Source organism: Schistocerca nitens, unplaced genomic scaffold, assembly GCF_023898315.1.
Source record: "Schistocerca nitens isolate TAMUIC-IGC-003100 unplaced genomic scaffold, iqSchNite1.1 HiC_scaffold_421, whole genome shotgun sequence".
In the NCBI taxonomy this organism is placed as follows: Eukaryota; Metazoa; Arthropoda; class Insecta; order Orthoptera; family Acrididae; genus Schistocerca; species Schistocerca nitens.
The window spans coordinates 355,628-378,325 of NW_026045954.1; the positions used below are offsets into that span (position 1 = coordinate 355,628).

General features: G+C 43.1%; 1 protein-coding gene across 1 annotated transcript; it reads right to left on the bottom strand.

The window, feature by feature from the left end:
* Nucleotides 1-252: 252 nt before the first annotated feature.
* Nucleotides 253-20,845, bottom strand: LOC126231839 (TD and POZ domain-containing protein 2-like). Its single transcript, XM_049942422.1, has 3 exons — nt 20,606-20,845; nt 2,501-3,060; nt 253-803 (listed from the first exon to the last, which is right to left on the bottom strand). Exons 2-3 carry the CDS (start codon nt 3,049-3,051, stop codon nt 311-313), a joined length of 1,044 nt encoding a protein of 347 aa, XP_049798379.1. The 5' UTR covers nt 3,052-3,060; nt 20,606-20,845; the 3' UTR covers nt 253-310.
* Nucleotides 20,846-22,698: the final 1,853 nt, after the last annotated feature.

A 22,698-nucleotide genomic window follows, 5' to 3' on the forward strand; every position in this document is an offset into this window, starting at 1 on the left:
TTGGAACACGTCAAGATCAAATGTTAATGATTGCTGCTCTGGAGCAGTTTCAATAGAACTCTGCTCTCCTGTGCCAGTCAAACATTTGATCTACTGCCAGTAGACTAAGTGTAAAACACTACTGTTTGGGAATCTCACGGTAGTTGACGGTAGGAGTTTAGGAGGTCTCACATGCGGAAGGAAGACCACTATGCGGAGAAGAGAGAAGTGGAAAGGAAGAGCAGGTAAATATTTGAATAATTCAATGACACGTTTCACAGTAAACCAGAAGTTTATTTGCTTTATCTGAAAATTGTACGAAAGGTCCACCTTACACCAGACGAATCCCACTCAGAATATCGACGACTGCCCTCCTGTTGTACGCCTGGGCAAGTTGTAGAGGCGTCCTACCGTATCCGGCAGCAGATCGGTCCGCTCCCAGCCGCAAGAACAGGTTGACCACGGCCGCTTCACCACACGCGGCAGCAACCTGCAGAGCCGTCTGCCCGCTGCCGTCCCACGCGTCTTTGTCTGCCCCGTAAAACAGCAAGGCCAGCGCGACACCCTGTCTGCCGTATCCCGCTGCTACGTGGAGGGGCGTCTGCTGCCAGTTGTTCCGGGCACTGACATCGGCACCCGCCTCCAACAGCCAGTTTACGGCCCAGACGTCGCCGCCCTTCGCCGCCTTGTGAAGTGCCGTGTAGCCGTTTTCACACTGGCAATTTATGTCCACTCCCTGTGCCAGGATGTCTACGAGTTGGGCCACATTTCCACGTTCTGCGGCTTCGTGCAGCCGCTTCTTCAAGGCGTCCTCCTTTGCGGCACTGGAAAACAGAGAGATTATTTTCCACAGAAATTTACTGTCACAGTAGATAGTCGCAAAATTATTAACTACACCAATTGAATGCTATAAGCCCACACGATCAGTGAGAAATGTGTATTAAGGTTTGTAAGTTTGCTCCAGGATGGGGAAGGAGATTTTGAGGTCACACAGAATTACTTGACATTTTTAGAACTCTAAGAAACGTCAGAGGGTGGTGTAGCAAATTAGACCCGACACAGGAAGCAGAAACCAGACAGATACACAGATCTGACAACTACTGCTCTGGTACAAAGTGCTGCTCAGCCTTTTTTGAGAAACTGGCAATAAATTTCACTAGCCTGTCAGATACCACACAAGAAATCCAGCCATCTGACAAGTTACATTAACGCTACCGATTACGGCAGCGTGTCCTCGTACTGCTTATCGGTCCAGCCCTTCACACTACCCTTTCACCGAACACTCGTTGCTGTGACAGATGTTTAACCTTAGATAAAAAAATACACCTGTGGGAAGGTACTATCAAGACTAAAGAAATAGTTGTGACAGTTATTTTTCTCTCAATACACTTGAGCATATCACACTCACGTTATACCTGACTACATGATTTACAGATAAATATTCATTCCATTGTGATCTATTAGGTCAACTATAGATGTCTCCAAATATACCACAATGATTATTGGTATAACATTTTTTCCCTTCAAAACAAATGTTCATCATAACAAAAGAAGACATTTGTTAAATAAAAGCCCAGAAGAAAGAAATGAATATCAATATTGTTGGCTGACGCCACCTCTAATTCTGCAAGTACTGCTGCCCGATGACTAGCGACATCCGACGGTATTAGACAGGATCGTGAAACTTTCCCGCTGTTTCTTGAAAATTGTTTGGTATTAGAGCAGCTTTTGAGAGATTTAAGCAAGAAGCACAGCAAAAAGTAAGCAAAAGATGAGCAGGAAGAACTATTTGGTGTATTCACCCACAGCACGCACTCTTCACCCCCCAACACGTATCAAGTAAGTGGATTGTCTACAGCAGCAACTGTGGTAGATGGGAACACGTTATTGTGAAGCCTATCTTATATGGAAGTATTTTTTTTTTTTTTTTTTTTAAATATTGAAATATCCAGCCCCGTAAACCTTTTAGACAACTGCTCATCTGAGCTAATGTCACCCAAAATTTAATTCGAGCACAGCATACTGAATTTGTATACAAGGTTTTCTATGACAACTGTAACGTTTTAAATCACTACATTCAGTTAAAACAAAAATGGAGAACAGTGCACATGCAAAATATACTTAGCACCCACAGCAGTCAGATTAAGAATATTACTCTGTATAAGGAAGTACAATTCTGCTAAGTTTTTTGGGTCTCATTAACTAGGCAAGTATACATTTATGTCCCAAATCTGCACTAAATTTTCACCGCAACTGATTGTAAGCTGCAACACTGCCTTCAAAAATACAGCAAAAGGATGTGAAGGTTCCATTATATCTTCAAAGCACAAAAATGCTTACGGAGTGTCTCCTTACAGAATACGCATACTGATAGTCCCGAGTGCGGATCATGTGGAATATGCGAGATTTACACTAGTGAAATACAAACCTCCAACCGTTCCTCTGGGAAGCGTTCGAGAGAAGGCTCACTACTTTGTAGGTGCTACTTACAAAGACAAATGAAATTACAATTTTAACTAACCTGATTTTCGCTTCAACCAACTGCGAGATTTGCGTCATCAGTCGCGGGCAGCAGGCCACTCCCTCCCGCCAGCCCTCCGTCTTGCGGGCCTCCGGAGGGTCCCGGGAGATCACCTCGACGGCGGCACCGAGCAGGCGCGAGCAACAGTGCTGCGAGGCCAGCACCGCACACTCCGCCACATTCTCTACAGACAACTCCTGCAGCAACCGGTCCTCGCAAGCCTCCTTCAGCAGAGGGAGGTCGTATTTGTCGGCAGCCGCCAGTAGCTCTGCCGCAGATTCTTTCCCCTCCGGGACCTCGTCCGTGTACACGTAGCGGACGAGCTGCCGCATAGTGGCGGCCTCTACGTCCGTTATCTGGACGCGGCCACTGGCAGCTTCCTCCGTGTCGTGCCGCAGTAACATAGCTGCGAAGACCGGGCTTCTGGCGGCGAGTATTAACCTGTGCGCCTCTATTTCACCACCTCGGACACACAGCGTAACGTCGGCACCCGTTCCCGACGTCAAGAGCTCTGACATCGCGTGAACCAAACTGCCTCTGTTATTGGCCATATTTAGCACCTGAAATTGGGAGGTAAAAACGACGCATTAAATGCTGCCCAGTTTCTGATACAGTAATTTAACACAACTCGATAATGGCAAGTGAAGTTTGTTTAGAACAAACACTTCAATTTCACCACTTTTCCTTCAGCACGTATAAATAAATACAATTAAAGACAGAAAGCAGGTTGCACATGTCTCAGTGATATCCGAGCTAGAGAACAAGCTGTAGAATTGAGTAAAGTCCACTGCCACCACAAATGTAAAAAATCCTCCAGCCTTACTTTAAAAAAGCAAAATGTTTACATTATACCCAATATCTATAATACTCCGGGCTTTAGGCACGAGCAGTGCAGATCATTCTTAAACAAGAAACAAAAGCAGTGATACAACAATCTGACTGAGATAAAAGCTCTGCCAACAGCAGTGAAAATTCCATCACAGACCAGCAAACTAACAATTACTTCAACATAGTAGCAAGCATTGGTACCAATAATGAACTGGCAAATGCTGATGCATTAGTTTTACTTTTGACGCAAGGCACGTACTACCGACATGTAGTCTCAAAATTACATTAGGTAAATAGAGAGTTGTAACTGTGTTGGCTCTAATGGTGTTCATAGCATATTTAAAATGTTGTGGAGGTTCCTAGAAATAACCTTAAGCTATCTGTGTTATTAATGACTCATGGCATAACTGACAGGACTTAATATCCTGCACTGACACCCAGCTATACATATTTTACAAAAAGATTTTGAGAAAATAGCCTGGGATACAACACACCCATTCATCAAACAGAAACTTAGCTGTGTGCATCTGGCATTCATGCAGGATTCTCCACAGGGAACAATACACTACCTCACAAGATAAGTGCAGCTGACTGTGTGCACTATGTATTGTGACATCTATTCACAATGGTTAGACATGCAAACTAAATGTTACATTAAACTAGAGTCCATATGTCAAGGATTTAATCAGAAACGACCCCCCCCCCCCCCAAAGTTGTTTGGGAGTTAACAAAATCTTTGTCACAGTAACAGATACAACGTGAGATCTACAATGAACTGGAGTCAACACAAACCTGTCAAGATGGTTGGTTTGTGGTGGTTGAAGGGACCAGACTACAAAGGCCATCGGTCCCTTTTTCCACAATCATGAAACACCCACAAGGAACAAAAACAAGCAACAGAGATGACAAGGGATGACAGAACAAGAAAACATAGACAAAGACCAGAAAAGAGGAATTAAAAACACACAGTGTTTTACAGTAATTGGCCAACCACGGACATTATAGGTCTTTGTGGTATAACTACTAGAGCCTCAATATATAAAACCTCAAAAGTCATATTTGTATCTTCCTTGACAGTATTCTCTCAATTAATGTAGACTTACCTATATTTGTATCACCATAAAGATATAACTGCTTTTTCCGTACCTCCGTGGACCGAAAGGCCTTATTATACCACCGTACAACGCGGCCCGCCCAGCCATTGTACTTCAAATGACACTCCGTCAGGCACCTAACGACCAAACGATTAGCCTGGAATGATTCAAAGTATTTCTCAATAAATCGAATACGGGACCAATTATTTACTAAAAATGGGTCAGTGTAATCTATTACATTAGTACGTTCGGCCCACCTACGCAAACAAACATTAAATGATAAAGCCGAGTCATTACAATTGGAAATAGGAACAGAATCATACTTAGTAATGTAAATGATAAGGATTTTCGACTATGACAATTCTGAATGTCAAAAACACCGTTAATACTACCAAACATAAATTCAAGACCACTTCGAACTTCGTTCAAAAGTTTCTTTTCCAGCAACTTAAGGGAAAAGCCAACCACCAAGAGACACACTAAAAAGCCCAATCTAAAAGCATAAGCCAAAGGTGAGAAACAACAAAAGAGAGAAACCCTTTGAGCAATAAAAACCCCCCAAATAAAACTCAAAACTAAGCCTGCCATGACAGCATCATTCATTAGAAGTGCAGGGAGCACATCAGGCAGTGCAAATGTCTGCCTGAGCACAGTTATATGTGGACAGTCCAACAAAATATCGACCACTGTCAATGCTGAACCACAGCGACAGAGGTGGGTCCTCGCGGCACAATAAATAACTGTGCGTCATCCAGGTGTAGCCAATGCGCAGCCGGCAGAGCACAACAGTCCTTGCGAGAGACCTGGAGGAAGAGCGCCACACACCGGTAGTCTGCTCGACAATCCGAAGTTTGCCGAGTGAAGGCAGGGTTCGCCATTCGTCAGCCCAGGTACCGAGAACCTTCTGTCGCAAAACTGAATGGAGATCACACTCTGAAAGGCCGATCTCCAAAGCTGGTGCACCGACAGCCCGTTTGGCCAGTGTTCATTACCCGGGATCCCGACACGATTTGGGGTCCACACCGAAACCACGGAGCGGCCGCAATGGGCGGGAGAGTGGACGGACTCGTGGAGAGCCGTCACCAGACGAGAGCGAGGGAAACACTGGTCGATAGCTCGTAAACCGCTCAGCGAGTTACTACAGATAACGAAGGACTCACCTGAGCAGGAGCGGATATACTCTAGGGCGCGAGACACGGTGACCAGCTCGGCAGTGAAAACACTGCAGTCAGACGTTGATGAGCGTCGTTCAGAATGATCCCGAGAGTAAGAACAGGGAATTTCAGATTCCGTGGCAGAAACGATGCCGGTGGTGATCGTGGGAACCACCACATCAGTGGCACCACGAGAAAGAGGCTCAAGAGTGGCAATGCAGGTGAACGAGTCCCAGTCAGCCTTATTCAGAGCCCATCTGGGGCGGCGCCGAGGTGAGTGGTGCTGGGGCAGTGACAGAAAGATCGGAAAGTGGTCACTACGGCACAAGTCGTCATGCACACTCCAATGGACAAACGGTAGAAGGCTGGGGCTGTAGACAAAGGTCGATGGCCGAGTACATGCCGTGTGCCACACTGAAATGTGTGGAGGCATAATTATTTAATAGAGAAAGGTCGAGCTGTGCCAACACTTTCCCAGTGACAGTGCCTCTGCCTGTTGCCACCAATCCACCCCACAAAGGGTTAAGGGGGGTTTAAGTCCCCCCCCCCCCCAATAACAGAAAAGGTGGTGGCAACTGGGCTACCAGCGCGGCCAATACATGCAGTGGGTCATCACCATCTGGCGGAAGATAGACTGCAGACAGTTGACAGCCTAAGGCACCAAAACCCGAACAGCGACAGCCTCTAAAGGTGTCTGAAGAGGGACAATTGCCGTAAAGAGTGTTAAGGACGTAGACACAGACTCCACCAGATACCCTCTCGTAAGCTGCCGGATTCTTATAATAACCCAAATACCCACGGAGGGCAGGGGTTCGCATCACCGGAAACCCCATTTCCTGGAGAGCAATGCAGAAGAAAGGGTGAAGGCAGAGAAATAGTCGGAGCTCAGCAAGGTGGTGGAAAAAACTGCTGCAGTTCAACTGGAGGACGACATTGTCCACGGAGGAAAAAAGCGTGAAGAGATCGAGGTGGTAGGTTACGCCGCCGGATCACCTGCTGCCACCAACCGAGTACCCGTACGATCGACTTTCACGGTGTCCGAGGGTCCTGCGAGATCTAGGACCTCAGTAGAGGCCAGAATCTCGGCAGAGCTCGTACGTTGCAGTGGGGTGGGCCCACCGTAAGTTCCTTCGTCTCAGAGGTCTTCTTGGACATTTCTCGCTGCTCCTCGGGTTTCACTGGCTGGGAGGGCTTCACTGATTCAGTCTCTGGGACTGGGGAGGATCGTGAAGCCCTACAACCAGCTGCTTGTGGGCACTTACACCACTGGCGGGCATCATCCTTCTCACCGGTGGAATCCTGGGAAGAGAGGGACCCAAGGGACCACTTCTGACAAGGGAACCTCCCCATCGCACCCCCCTCAGATTTAGTTATAAGTTGGCACAGTGGATAGGCCTTGAAAAACTGAACACAGATCAATTGAGAAAACAGGAAGAAGTTGTGTGGAACTGTGAAAAAATAAGTAAAATATACAAACTGAGTAGTTCATGGGAAGATAGGCGACATCAAGGACTCTTAGAACACAGGAGCGCCGTGGTCTCGTGGTAACGTGAGCAGCTGCGGAACGAGAGGTCCTTGGTTCAAATCCTCCATCGAGTGAAAAGTTTAATTTTTTTATTTTCAGTTTATGTGACAAACTATTGTGTTTTCATCACTTTTTTGGGAGTGATTATCACATCCACAAGAAAACCTAAATCGGGCAAGGTAGAAGAATCTTTATACCCATTCGCCAAGTGTACAAGTTAGGTGGGTCGACAACATATTCCTGTCATGTGACGCACATGCCGTCACCAGTGTCGTATAGAATATATCAGATGTGTTTTGCTGTGGAGGAATCGGTTGACCTATGACCTTGCAATCAAATGTTTTCGGTTCCCATTGGAGAGGCACGTCCTTTCGTCTACTAATCGCACGGTTTTGCGGTGCAGTCGCAAGACACAAACACTAAACGTATTAAAGTGAACAGAGACGTCAATGAATGAACGGACAGATAATAACGACGTAAAAATAAAGAAAGTAAAATTCTCACTGGAGGGAAGACTTGAACCAAGGACCTTTCGTTCTGCAGCTGCTCACGCTACCACGAGACCACGGCGCTCCTGAGCTCAAATTGTCCATGATGTTGCCTATGTGGCCCATGGACTACTCAGTTTGTATATTTTGCTTATTTTTTCACAGTTCCACGCAACTTCTTCCTGTTTTCTCAACTGATCTGCGTTCAGTTTATCAAGGCCTATCCACTGTGCCAACTTATAACTAAATCTGAGGGGGGTGCGATGGGGAGGTTCCCTTGTGAGCAAGAAGAGCCAAAGAAGTTTGACGCTTCTCCAGCTCAGAAGTGGGGATGAACGTCCCCGATGGGTGGGGGATGTTGTTCCTGAAGTAGGTGGCGCGGGAGCAACAGAGAGTGTAGTGCCCCTCAGGTCAAGGGGGCAGATGTAGTGTTACGGCTCTGGGTGCCGACTGGAATTCACTGAACTTGACGGGGCTACCACTGTTGTCATAAGGGCGGCATAAGACGGAGTCATTCGCACAAGATGGAGTCGTTCGTATTTCCTCTTAGCCTCAGTGTCGGTCAGTCAGTCCGGGGTCTTCTATTACGTGATTTTCCGCTCTTTCTGTAAAATCCTGCAGCCTGGTGAGGAAGGTGAATGATGCTCTCTGCTGTCGGCACAGATGGGAGGCAGGGCACACGGAGTGATGGGATGTGATGGGTGTTCGAAAACTCGACATGTGACACTGGAAGTACAGCATGAAGACATACGGCTGAAGTTCCGGCCCTTAAACCACAGCATCAGGGGAGGGATATAGAGCTTGACGTCACAGTGGTAGGCCATCACATTGACCTCCTCAGGCAATGTATCACCATCGAAGGCCGAGATGAAGGCACCGGTGGCAACCCGATTATCCTTCGGACCTCGATCAACGTGGCAGATGAAATTAACATCTCACCACTCTAAACTGGCGTGCAGTTCGTCATCAGACTGCAAAAGAAGGTCCCTGTGGAACATAATAACCTGGATCATATTTAAGGTCTTATGGGGAACGATTGTAACTGAAACATCCCCAACTTGTCACAAGCGAGTAAAGACCGTGACTGGGCAGAGGATGATTTTTTTTATCAAAACTGACCCAAAACGTGTGAGATTGCTTTTGGTCGACTATTACGACAGGCAGGAATACCGCAGGGCTATTCTAACCCCCGGACCCACAGGGGGACAAACCTGTCGAGAAGCTCTGTTAAAATTCATTCATTCGAATTTAGTTGGTGTACTGAGAATAGCATTAAGCATGAAGTGAAAGGAAGTTGCCATATTTAGTGCATTAATAGCACTACGATTAGCTCGTCTTATTACTGTACACTGAGATGACAACAGTCACGGTATAGCAATGTACACATATACTGATGGTGGTAGTATCATGTACACAAGGAATAAAGGAGGCAGAACTGTCATTTGTAGTCAGGTGAAAAAGGTTTCTGAAGTGATTATGGCCACACGACTGGAATTAAACTTTCCGTGCGGAATGGTAGTTGCAGGTAGATGTACGGCACATTCTATTTCGGAAAGCATTACACAGTTCATTATTCCGAGATCCACAATGTCTCGAGCCTGCCGAGAATATCAAATTCCAACAGTTACATCTCGCCACGGGCAACACTGCTGCGGCACTGGCAAAGGGTTGTCAGTGGTAACATGCAAGCAACAACGTGTGAAATAACCACAGAAGCCAATGTGGGAAATACAATGAATGTATCTGTTAGGACAGTGAGGTGAAATGGACTATGGAAGCAGTGCCTCTGCTAACAGTACATCGCTTCCAGTGCCCGTCCTAGCCTCGTGATCGTATCGTTTGGACCCTCGCTGACTGGAAAAACCACGGCAAGGTCAGACGAGTCCCAATTTCAGACGGCGGAGTTCTAGTGTATCACAGAGCCTATGAAGCCACAGTTGTCAATAAGGCACTGTGCAACTTGGTGATGGCTCAATAATGGTGGGGGCTATGTTTACATTACATGGAACTGATCACTTACCGGGAAAGGTTATTTTCGGCTACCTTAAGACCATTTGCAGCCAGTCAAGGACAATGGTCCTGAACAGTGATGGATTTTTTTATGAATGATAATGTGCCATGTTACAGGGACACAACTGTTACCAATTGTTTGAAGAACGTTGCGGATAATTCGCGTTAATGATGTGGCCACCCAGACTGCCCAATGTGAATCCCATCTAACATTTAAGGGATCTAATAGGGAGGTCAGTTTGAGCACAAAATGATGCACGAGGAATATTTTCACAATTATGGAGAGCAATAGAGGCAGCACGGCTCAATACAACTTGTTTAGTCCATACCATATTGAGTTGCTGCACTGCTTGGCAAAAGGTCCAAAACAATATTACTAGGTATCCCACGACTTGTTGCCTCGGTATATGCTCTTACTATTGTTGCCACCTCTGAAGGATTTCCATCTTGGTGAGATATACAGAACACACACGTGTGAATTCCATTTATAATGCAATTTATGTTACAAATAAACTGCACAATTAATACACGTCAGTTTTATAACATGTTAGACAAGTCCCTGTAGAATAATTTGATTCCTGTCAAACATACACAGCACATCAGAAACAAACTATATAGGGGATTTGGGATGCCTACAAAGCACTGCCACTAACTGGTACTGGAGAGGAGAATTCTCCATCTCACCTGATACACAAGCTAGTTGGCAATAAACTTAACATCCATGTCTGCCAATCTTTATTAACACAACCCAGAATGGAATGAAATTTTTAAAGTTACAGGTAACTCACTTTTGTCAGGTATCATTACATATGCCAATATTACAAAAGCAACAACTAATATGTTCAAGAGAACCACACACCCCACCAGTCAGTGCATCACTTGTTCTGGGGAAGTTAATAGATCCCTCCTTCATGAAATCCTCCCCACTCCACCAAGAGTGTCTTTCCGCCATCCGTGTAACCTTCGTAACCTCTGGGTTCATCCCTATGAAATCCCCAAACCATCCTCCCTACCCTCTGGCTCCTACCCTTGTAACCGCCCCCGGTGTAAAACCTGTCCCGTGCACCCTCCCACCACCACCACCACCACCACCACCACCACCACCACCACCACCTACTCCAGTCCTGTAACCCAGAAGGTGTACACTATCAAAGGCAGAGCCACGTGTGAAAGCACCCACGTGATTTACCAACTGACCTGCCTACACTGTGAAGCTTTCTATGTGGGAATGACCAGCAACAAACTGTCAATTCGCATGAATGGACACAGGCAGACAGTGTTTGTTGGTAATGAGGATCACCCTGTGGCTAAACACGCCTCGGTGCACGGCCAGCACATCTTGGCACAGTGTTACACCATATGGGTTATCTGGATACTTCCCACAGACACTAACCTATCAGAACTCCGTAGATGAGAACTTGCCCTTCAATATATTCTCTCTTCCGGTTACCCACCAGGCCTAAACCTACGCTAATTTCAAGTTGCCGCCCCTCGTACCTCACCTGCATTCAACAACATCTTTGCCTCTGTACTTCCGCCTCAACTGACATCTGCCCAACCTCTTTGCATTTACACATGTCTGCCTGTGTCTGTATATGTGCAGATGAATATTTGTGCGTGTGCCCGAGCATATACTTGTCCTTTTTCCCCCTAAGGTAAGTCTTTCCGCTCCTGGGATTGGAATGACTCCTTACCCTCTCCCTTAAAACCCACACCCTTTCGTCTTTCCCTCTCCTGCCCTCTTTCCTGATGAAGCAACCTTGGGTTGCGAAAGCTTTCAAATAAATTTGTGTGTGTGTGTGTGTGTGTGTGTGTGTTTATTGTCTCTATCCACAAATCAACACTTCCGTTTGGTAAGTTACAATCTCCAAAGATGCTGTAACTTACTAAACGAAGGTGTTGGTATGTTGATAGAGACAATAAAACACACACACACACACACACACACACACACACACACACACACACACACACACACACACATCAGCACATATATATATTGTCTGTCTATAGGGTGACTGACATTTTTAATTCGTACTCTGCAATATTGTTATGTAGCACTTCCAACAGGTTTACATCTACACAGCACTGAAAAAAGCTAATATGACTGAATACAAAATTCCTGAAAAAAAAAGTTTGTGTAGCTTACACCACAATAATGGACAATAAATTTCATGACTATTTCAAAATGCGTAAAAAAATTAACACGGTTGTCTGTGAGGCAAAGGAATTGTACAACTTGCAGTTTATATTCTACTGCAGGAATAAATATGAAGCCATGTGGGGAGTTAAAACAATAAAACACAATATGCTGCCAGTCTACAATTTAGCATAGAATGGCATTCTAAAAATTTAAGATAAACACAAATTAAGAAAACTTCAGGCCTAGAGGAAGTACTAGACAAGTGCCTCGTGATCAAATACCCGTTCACAGAAGGCAGATTTGTACAATTCTGCTACAGCTGTCATTGTATTTGAAACAAAATATTTAGTTCGAAACTACTGACCAAATTTGCCTTATTAGTCAGCTTCAAGTCAATGTTTACCATGTTCATACGTACATAGCATTAAGAGATCTTACAGTGTCATAAAAGGAACAGGACTTCCGAGACTACTCCAGCAACATCGGAATTTCATAAACCATATTAAAATGCTTCATTCCACTCTAATTACACGTTTCTATGTCCAGATGCACTCTGAAGTACCTGATATTCAGCTTTTCATGTGGTTTTCGCGATACCAATTTTCTTGGAGGTCCAGTACTGTATTCTCATGTTTGGTTCTTTATTATGGTATAATGTCATTCATCTCAGAAAACTAAAATTTCCAGTTGAAACTGAATGAGGTTGAAAGCAGCCAATAGTGCGGAATGAAACAGTTTATTTGAAACGAACTGCCTCAGCGGCGGGCGGGCAGGGGGAGGGGGGAGGGGGGGGGATAGTAGAAGCAAATTTATCTATAAAACAGACAAATAGCTTCTTTGAAACATTAATGGTTGATTGCTAATATTGTGGAAATAATATAAAATCAGAAAATTGAAAATACTAACTTATTTGGTCTTTCATGGTTATGAGAATGTATATTAATTCACTTGATGGCTCCCAGCCACAGAAATCTGTTTTGATTTCTGTTTGACGTGGGAAAGGAGCCGCCCTCCCCCCCCCCCCCCCCCCCACTATAACACACTGCACATGCGCAAATCTGGCAGCAACGGTGCGCCAGCATCTGGCTACTTGCTGCTACTGCTCATACGGCAAACAGCCACACTCCAAGGAGCCAGAAGCAGGAGGAAGGCACTGCTCATACTCTAATTCAGCTCTGCGTATGCGCACGAGCCCACTGGCAACTGCTCATACGAACCTATAGTATCCTATTCTTCAGTTGACCCACATAACTCAATTGAAGAATGAGATACTAGTGCAAAAAAGAAAAAAGACAAGAAACATTAACCTCTGTTGACATACGAGTTGTATCCCGAACTTGAGCTGATGTTCATAGGGTAAACTGCAGTACGGTATCAAATTAGTTGCATTGCAACTTTTTTGCCTTTGCTAGCACTATTATCCTATGTAGGTCAAATGGAGTACGGGATAAAAATTTTACAGGTGTTACTTTTTTCGTCTCTGCTACTACTAGCAACCTATTCTTCAGCTGATACTAGTACCAGCAGAAGTGAAAATATCGACAGATGTAAAATCTGTATCCCAGGTTGCTAATGCTAGTAAAGACAAAAAATCTATGTAAGTAACATTGGCATCGTGTACCGCAGTTGAAAACTGCGAAGGCAAAAAAAAAAAAAAACACGATATACATAAAATCTGTATCCCACACTTCAACTGACCTAAACAGATAAGCTGAAGTAAGTGGTATGAATTTTTTTCCACCTTCGATACTATTAGTATTGGATGAAAATTATCAGTGTGCTAGTGACAGTGAAAAAACCAACACTAAAATGTGTAACCCGCATTTCAGTTTATTTAGGTCAATTAAAGAATAAGATACTAGCATAGGTGAAAAAACTTCAACTGTAAAATTCGTATTCCATATTGCAGTTGACGCACCCTACCCTAAGTCTTCCATATTGATAGGAATACATAAAATCCAAACCTACAAACAAAACCAAAAAATAAAAATTGTTCAGAATGAAAAACAATCTTCCTAAAAATCTCATACGCCCTTAGAATGAAAATATGTACTGAAAGAATTGGAATGAACAGACGGTTTAATACAAACGACAAAAAATGTTACACCATGTCCAGCTCTATCTTTAAAAACATTCATTTATTCCAAATTACAATGATGATGCTATGCCACAGAAGATAACCCATTTATTACCTACAGCTCAATAATAAAAGCATTATTGGTTGTGAGTAAACTACAATACATTGCAGCACGTGTAGGATCCAGAATACAATCTGCTAATAACCAGCAGAACTCTCAGCAAGTGAGCTATAGTGTGATACTGCCACTGCTGCAACCCCCCCCCCCCCCCACACACACACACACACAATGAAATATTCGCACTAGTAGCTGTAACTGGCCTGGAGACACTGGAAGGTTTCATATAGATTATATAATGGTAAGACAGATCTAGGAACCAAGTTTTAAATTTTAAGACATTTCCAGGGGCAGATGAGGACTGACCACAATTATTATTTGTACATAAAAACTGAAGAAACTTCAAAAAGTCAGAAATTTAAGGTCAGCGATGAGGCCTGGATTAACTGAAAGAACAAGAGGTTTTAGAGGGGATATTATAGAAGAGCAATTCCACCCATCTGCTTTGACCCATTACGTCATGAACCTGGCGGAAATAGCTATTCCAAGAGTCTCCAATGTGGCGCCTATGATGCCACTACATACACACGGCAACAAACACGAAAAAACATAAATAAGACAATTTCATTTCCCCAAAAGTACAATCAAACTAAGGGGACAACCACGGGAAACTGGGGGTTTTAGGGTGAGGGCAAGCTAAATATAACAGTAAAAAGAACACACCATGATCCCAAAAGACAAAATGATAAACAAAAAGAAAAAATTACTACATTCCACTACAACAAAAATGAGCAGGAATCAGACACTTCCCTTGACCTATACAGGCGAAGATACCAAAACATCAATACCTACAACTAAAACAATGAAAATTGGAATCTGACGTTTCCCTTGACCAATATACATCAACCACAAATGACGATACCAAAACACGAACACCTACAATTACAAAAATAGGAATCTGTCATTTCAAGTGACCCATATAGGTCAACCATAACTGTTGATATAAAAAAATCAGCACCTACAACTACGAGAAGTACAATCAAAACCACAACCAACTCTAGCACCGAGCCATACTTACGTCACACACCACAACACCCTTATGTCACGTGTCAAAGCAGACAGGTGGAATCTGACACTTCCATTGACCCATAGAGTGTTTCAGAGAGGGCATTAGGGAACAATTGACAAGAATGGGGAAAGAGATACAGCAGAGGAATGGGTAAATTTGAGAAACGAAATAGTGAAGGCAGCAGAGCATCAAGTACTTACAACTACTAGGGCTAGTAGAAATCCTTGGGTTACAGAAGAGAGAATGAATTTATTTGATGAAAGGAGAAAATTCAAAAATGCAGTAAATGAAGCAGGCAAAACTGAATACAAACGCCTCAAAAATGAGATCAGCAGGACGTGCAAAATGGCTAAGCAGGGATGGCTAGAGGCATGATAGATACTGCCTAATGGAAAATTAGAGATCTTTGGGGAAAAGAGAATCAAGTATGAACATCAAGAGCTCAGATGGGAACACAGTTCTAAGCACAGACAGAAAAGCAGAAAGGTGGAAGGAGTATACAGAGGGTCTATACAAGGGAGATGTACTTGAGGGTAATATTATGGAAATGGTAGAGGACATAGGTGAAGGTGAAAAGGGAGATGATGTACTGCATGAAGCATCTGACAGAGCATTGAAAAATCTAAGCTGAAATAAGACCCCAGGAGTTTACAACATTCTATTAGAACTACTGATAGCCTTAGGAGAGCCAGCCCTAACATAACTACCATCTGGTGTGCAAGATGTAAGACAGGCAAAATACCCTCAGACTTGAAGAATAGAATTATTCCAATCCCGAAGAAAGCAGGTGTTGACAGGTGTGAAAATTACCAAAATATCAGCTGCAAAATACTAATGCACATTCTTTACACACGAATGGAAAAACTGGTGGAAACCGACTGCAGGGTAGATCAGTTTGGATTCTGTAGAAATGTTGGAACACACAAGGCTACACTGCCCCTACGAATTTGTTTAGAAGATAGATTAAGTAAAGACAAACCTAAATTTTTAGGATCTGTAGACTTAGAGGAAGCTTTTGACAATGTTGACTGGAATACATTATCAAATTCTGAAGGTGGCAGGCTTCAAACAGGGAGCACAAGGCTACTCAACATGTACAGTAACCATACGGCAGTAATACCAGTTAAGGTCATGAAAGGGAGTGAGACAGGGTGTGTGTGTGTGTGTGTGTGTGGGGGGGGGGGGGGGGAGTGGTAGCCTGTTCCCGATATATCTGTACATACTGAGCATGGAGTAAAGGATACAAAAGAAAAATTTCGAGTATGAATTAAAACCTACGGAGAAGGAATAAAAACTGTGAGGTCTGCTGATGACTAATTCCGTTAGCAAAGGACCTGGAAGAACGGTTGAACTGAAAGCACAGTGTCTTGAAAGGAGAATATAAGATGAACAAAAAGAAAAGCAAAGCGAGGATAATTGAATTGTGAATCAAACCGGGTGATGCTGAGGGAATTAGATTAGGAAATGACACAAAGTAGTAAATGATTTTGGCTATTTGGGGAGCAAAATAACTGATGATGGTCGAAGCAGAGAGGATATAAAATGTAGACAAGTAAAGCATTTCTGAAGAGAAATTTCTTAACATCAAATACAGGTTAACTGTCAGTAAGTCTTTTCTGGAAGTCTTTGTATTGATTGTAGCGGTGTATAGAAGTGAAACGGACGATTAACAGTTTAAGCAAGAAGAGAATAGAAGCTTTCGAAATGTGGCACTATAGAAGAATGCTGAAGATTAGATGGGTAGATCACATAACTGATGAACTACTGAATAGAACCGGGGAGAAGACGAATTTGTGGCACAACATGACTACAATGGAGCGGTTGATAGGATACGTTCTGAGGCATCAAGGGATCACCAATTTAGTATCGGAGGGAAGTGCAGAGGATACAAATCGTACAGGGAGACCTAGGCATGAATACAGTAAACAGATTCAGAAAGATATAGGTTGCAGTAGTTACATGGAAAAGTTTTCACTGGAGAGAGCATCATCGAGATTTGCATCAAACCAGTCTTGTATATTGATGACAAGTGGTAACCGACTACTCTGGGGCATAGGTTAGAGGGACCCCCCCTTGGGCGAAACGATAAAATACCTGACGGCTTACCAGAGAGAACATTATCATCGTTGATAAAGAACGTCCGTCCTCAGAGACCAAAAACAGGAAAAGTTAACGTAATATTGGTAAACTGCAGGAGTATCCAGGGCAAGGTTCCTGAATTAGTATCTCTTATTGAAGGAAATAGTGCGCATATAGTATTAGGAACGGAAAGTTGGTTAAAACCGGAAGTGAACAGTAACGAAATCCTAGACACAGAATGGAATATATACCGCAAGGATAGGATAAACGCCAATGGTGGAGGAGTATTTATAGCAGTAAAGAATTCAATAATATCCAGTGAAGTTATTAGCGAATGCGAATGTGAAATAATCTGGGTTAAGTTAAGTATCAAAGGTGGGTCAGATATGATAGTCGGATGCTTCTATAGGCCACCTGCATCAGCAACCGTAGTAGTTGAGCGCCTCAGAGAGAACCTGCAGAACGTCGTGAAGAAGTTTCGTGATCATACTATTGTAATAGGGGGAGACTTCAATCTACCAGGTATAGAATGGGATAGTCACACAATCAGAACTGGAGCCAGGGACAGAGACTCTTGTGACATTATCCTGACTGCCTTGTCCGAGAATTACTTCGAGCAGATAGTTAGAGAACCAACTCGTGAAGCTAACGTTTTAGACCTCATAGCAACAAATAGACCGGAACTTTTCGACTCCGTGAATGTAGAAGAGGGTATCAGTGATCATAAGTCAGTGGTTGCATCAATGACTACAAGTGTAATAAGAAATGCCAAGAAAGGAAGGAAAATCTATTTGCTTAACAAGAGTGATAGGGCACAAATCGCAGAATATCTGAGTGACCACCATCAAACGTTCATTTCTGAGGAAGAGGATGTGGAACAAAAATGGAAAAAATTCAGAAACATCGTCCAGTACGCCTTAGATAAGTTCGTACCGACTAAGGTCCAAAGCGAGGGGAAAGATCCACCGTGGTATAACAATCATGTACGAAAGGTACTACGGAAACAAAGAAAGCTTCACCATAGGTTTAAGAGTAGTCGAATCATAGCTGATAAGGAAAAGCTGAACGAAGCGAAAAAGAGCGTAAAGAGAGCAATGAGAGAAGCATTCAACGAATTCGAACATAAAACATTGGCAAACAATCTAAACAAGAACCCTAAAAAGTTTTGGTCATATGTAAAATCGGTAAGCGGATCTAAATCCCCTATTCAGTCACTCGTTGACCACGATGGCACCGAAACAGAGGACGACCGAAGAAAGGCAGAAATACTGAATTCAGTGTTCCGAAACTGTTTCACTGCGGAAAATCGTAACACGGTCCCTGACTTCAGCCGTCGCACGGACGCCAAAATGGAAAATATTGAAATAAACGATATCGGAATTGAAAAACAACTGCTATCACTTAGTAGCGGAAAAGCATCCGGACCAGACGAGATACCCTTAAGATTCTACAGTGATTATGCTAAAGAACTTGCCCCCTTTCTATCAGCAATTTATCGTAGATCTCTGGAAGAACGTAAAGTACCTAGCGACTGGAAGAGAGCACAGGTCGTTCCCATTTTCAAGAAGGGTCATAAATCAGATGCGAATAATTATAGGCCTATTTCGCTTACGTCAATCTGTTGTAGAATAATGGAACATGTTTTGTGTTCTCGTATTATGACGTTCTTAGATAATACAAATCTCCTTCATCATAACCAACATGGATTCCGCAAACAGAGATCATGTGAAACCCAGCTCGCCCTATTTGTCCAAGAAATTCACAGTGCCGTAGACACTGGCGAGCAGATTGATGCCGTATTCCTGGACTTCAGGAAGGCATTTGATACAGTTCCGCACTTACGTTTAGTGAAAAAAATACGAGCTTACGGAATATCGGACCAGGTTTGTGATTGGATTCAGGATTTCCTAGAAGAAAGAACACAACATGTCATTCTTAACGGTTCAAAATCTGCAGATGTGGAGGTAATTTCGGGAGTACCGCAAGGAAGCGTGATAGGACCTTTATTGTTTACAATATACATAAATGACTTAGTTGACAACATCGGTAGCTCCGTGAGGCTATTTGCAGATGACACGGTTGTCTACAAGAAAGTAGCAACATCAGAAGACTCGTACGTACTCCAGGAAGACCTGCAGAGGATTAATGAATGGTGCGACAGCTGGCAGCTTTCCCTAAACGTAGATAAATGTAATATAATGCGCATACATAGGGGCAGAAATCCATTCCAGTACGATTATGCCATAGGTGGTAAATCATTGGAAGCGGTAACGACCGTAAAATACTTAGGAGTTACTATCCGGAGCGATCTGAAGTGGAATGATCACATAAAACAAATAGTGGGAAAAGCAGGCGCCAGGTTGAGATTCATAGGAAGAATTCTAAGAAAATGTGACTCATCGACGAAAGAAGTAGCTTACAAAACGCTTGTTCGTCCGATTCTTGAGTATTGCTCATCAGTATGGGACCCTTACCAGGTTGGATTAATAGAAGAGATAGACATGATCCAGCGAAAAGCAGCGCGATTCGTCATGGGGACATTTAGTCAGCGCGAGAGCGTTACGGAGATGCTGAACAAGCTCCAGTGGCGGACACTTCAAGAAAGGCGTTACGCAATACGGAGAGGTTTATTATCGAAATTACGAGAGAGCACATTCCGGGAAGAGATGGGCAACATATTACTACCGCCCACATATATCTCGCGTAATGATCACAACGAAAAGATCCGAGAAATTAGAGCAAATACGGAGACTTACAAGCAGTCGTTCTTCCCACGCACAATTCGTGAATGGAACAGGGAAGGGGGGATCAGATAGTGGTACAATAAGTACCCTCCGCCACACACCGTAAGGTGGCTCGCGGAGTATAGATGTAGATGTAGATGTAGATAGCCTATTTATCACATCTTATTCAAAAAACGTACGTGGCAAAATCAGAAAACTCACAGTAAATACTGGACAAGACCCCAACTACTATTTTTATGCATATAATGTACGTACAACTAAAACTACGAGAAATGCAGGGGGGTCCATTACCTAAAATTTGCAACTACTGCCCATGTTTAAGATATCAAAACATTAAAACCTATATATGAATGCAATGCCTTAAGCAAACACATTACATCTAACTTCACTCTTTTACGCTTATTAATCTTAACGAAAAACCGCCGTATTCACACATTCGACCTCATTCCCGAACACTAATTTGAATACCACATGCTGTTCGAAACAATTTGGCTGCAAAATATGTTCAACAGTAACTGTCCTCAATCACAATGTTACCGATGGCGAGAAAATATTCTTACTTGGTAGAATGGTCAATACAATAACTGCGATTAAAAAAAATACACATGAACTAACAATTTTTACCAAGGTCTACTATTAGAATGCATAGCTAGCTTGAAGCTTACATCACATCTACAGTTACCACGGCGTGGATCCAAGGGAAAGCATACTGTTTCATGAACACACAATATTTTTGCGGCGAACGAATCTACAATGTATTGCAAGCAGACCACTGAAACACTTTTTCGCATCATTGACAAAAAGTTAATAGCGCGACTAAAACGATTAGGACTTACCAGTCACAATGAATGAAGAAATACAGACAGCGAAAAACCAACGGCAAACACAAACTCCTCTTCTGCTACTCAAATCGCCAACCCAAAACAAATAAACACGAAGGACGAGGAAATAACCAGAGTGTCTGCTACAACGCGAATTGCTACCAACTTCTTTCCTAAATATGTGGTCGAACTAATACATACATCTTTGGTTTTTGGTTTTAGGCCCGTACACATGCAAAGATCTGTGATGTCTGCGCAGACAGATCGTTGCGTGTAGACAGAAGATTTGCACCAACATGAGGTGTGTGCAAACCTGGAAGTTGGAGTTGCAGGTTTGAGCGAAACCTCTCAAATCTGTGGGTTCAAACCACATCTGCGCAGACAAGTTGGAGCGTGTGGACAGGAGATCGCTGCAAATCTGGCGCGAAACAGCTGTTTTCTCAGTTTAGTGTTTGTATTTGTGCGCACAGGGCATCAAAATGGCTGATACTCGTCAGTGTTCTCGCGAATTTATTAGTGAATTCATTGAATTATATGGAAACCACACATGTTTGTGGAAGATTAAAGGTAAAGAATATAGTGACAGACAAAAAGGCAGCAGCATACAATTCTCTAATTGTAAAATTGCGGGCAGTTGACGCCTCGGCAAACCGAGAAACAGTAATAAAAAAAAAAAAAAATTCGTTGCGAACTGTTTACCGGAAAGAGTTGTCGAAAGTGCAGAAATCCAGAAGATCTGGTGTAGGAGTAGATCAGGTGTACCAGCCAACGCTGTGGTATTTTGATCTGCTTGGCTGTCTTAGTGATCAAGAAACGCCAAGACCAAGCTGGAGTACAATTGAAGATGAAATTGGAGTGTCAATGAGCGAGGAAATGGAACACGAGGTAATGTAAAACAATATATTTCACATATGTTTATCAAAAGTTTATTCAAAAGAATATATTTGTGTGCAAACATAATAGAAAATTAACTGCTGTTATAAAAAGAAACATGAATATACTTTACTACTTGTCCATGTTTTACAACACAAAGTTTATTACGATACAAATCCATCCTGCTATGGAACAGCTCCAGTAGTACTGAAATAATGTTTATATTTATTTCTAACAGTTTTTGCGCTTTCAAAAATTTGTCCACTTCTTCCACGTTGCAGGGCGTGCATAATTTCTTCGTCACATCTTTCGCCCAGTTCAAGAGAACATTCGTTGATATTTTCGCGATCAAGTGACTCATATGGTGTGTAAAATAGCGGGTTTCTTCTGTGCAAAAAGTTGTGTAAAACACAACAAGTTAATACCACAGTGTCAATATTCTCCAGCTTCAAGTTTATGGTTGTATGGAAAATACGGAACCTGGATGCCAATATTCCAAACGTATTTTCAACAACTCTGCGTGCCCTAGAGAGGCGGTAATTCAAGATTCTTTCTTCCTTTGATAATTTTTCTTGACGATATGGCTTCATTAAATCTTTGGGGTCGACAGAAGCGTCCGATCCCACGCGTCGGCTTTGAACCGTGACGTAAGGGTGTTGTGTGTGACGTCATGACGGCGCGGAGTTTGGTTTGAGTGTGGCTGTCTCCAGTTCTGTTTCATCTTATTTTATTTACTTTTCTGATCTGTTCGTTCTATCTCGTGAGATTTTTTTTTATTTTAAAAACACTTATTACTTATTTTAATTATCTGTTTCTTCCAATTACTGTTTTAGTTTATTATATTTATCTTTCTGATCTGTTCGTTCTATCCCGTGAGATTTTTTTTAAAGAAAGACAAAAAAACACTAATCAGCTACTGAAGCATCTTTATCTTCTATGGGTTGCAGGGGTTACGACCCCTGGGGAGGTGGGTGGGTATTCATGCATGGCTGTCTTCACTTGCACGTTGTAGCTACGCAAGGCGTCTAAATTTGTTTATATTTAGTTTGCCCCCCCCCCCCCACCCAAAACACCCCATTTCCCGCGCGTGTCCCGTTAGTGTCATTAGGCTTCTTGTGGAAAGTGTGTGTGTGTGTGTGTGTGTGTGTGTGTGTGTGTGTGTGTGTGTGTTTGTGTTTGTGTTTGTGTTTGTTTTTGTTTCCGCCATATTTGTGACGTCATGGGACAAAGCAGAC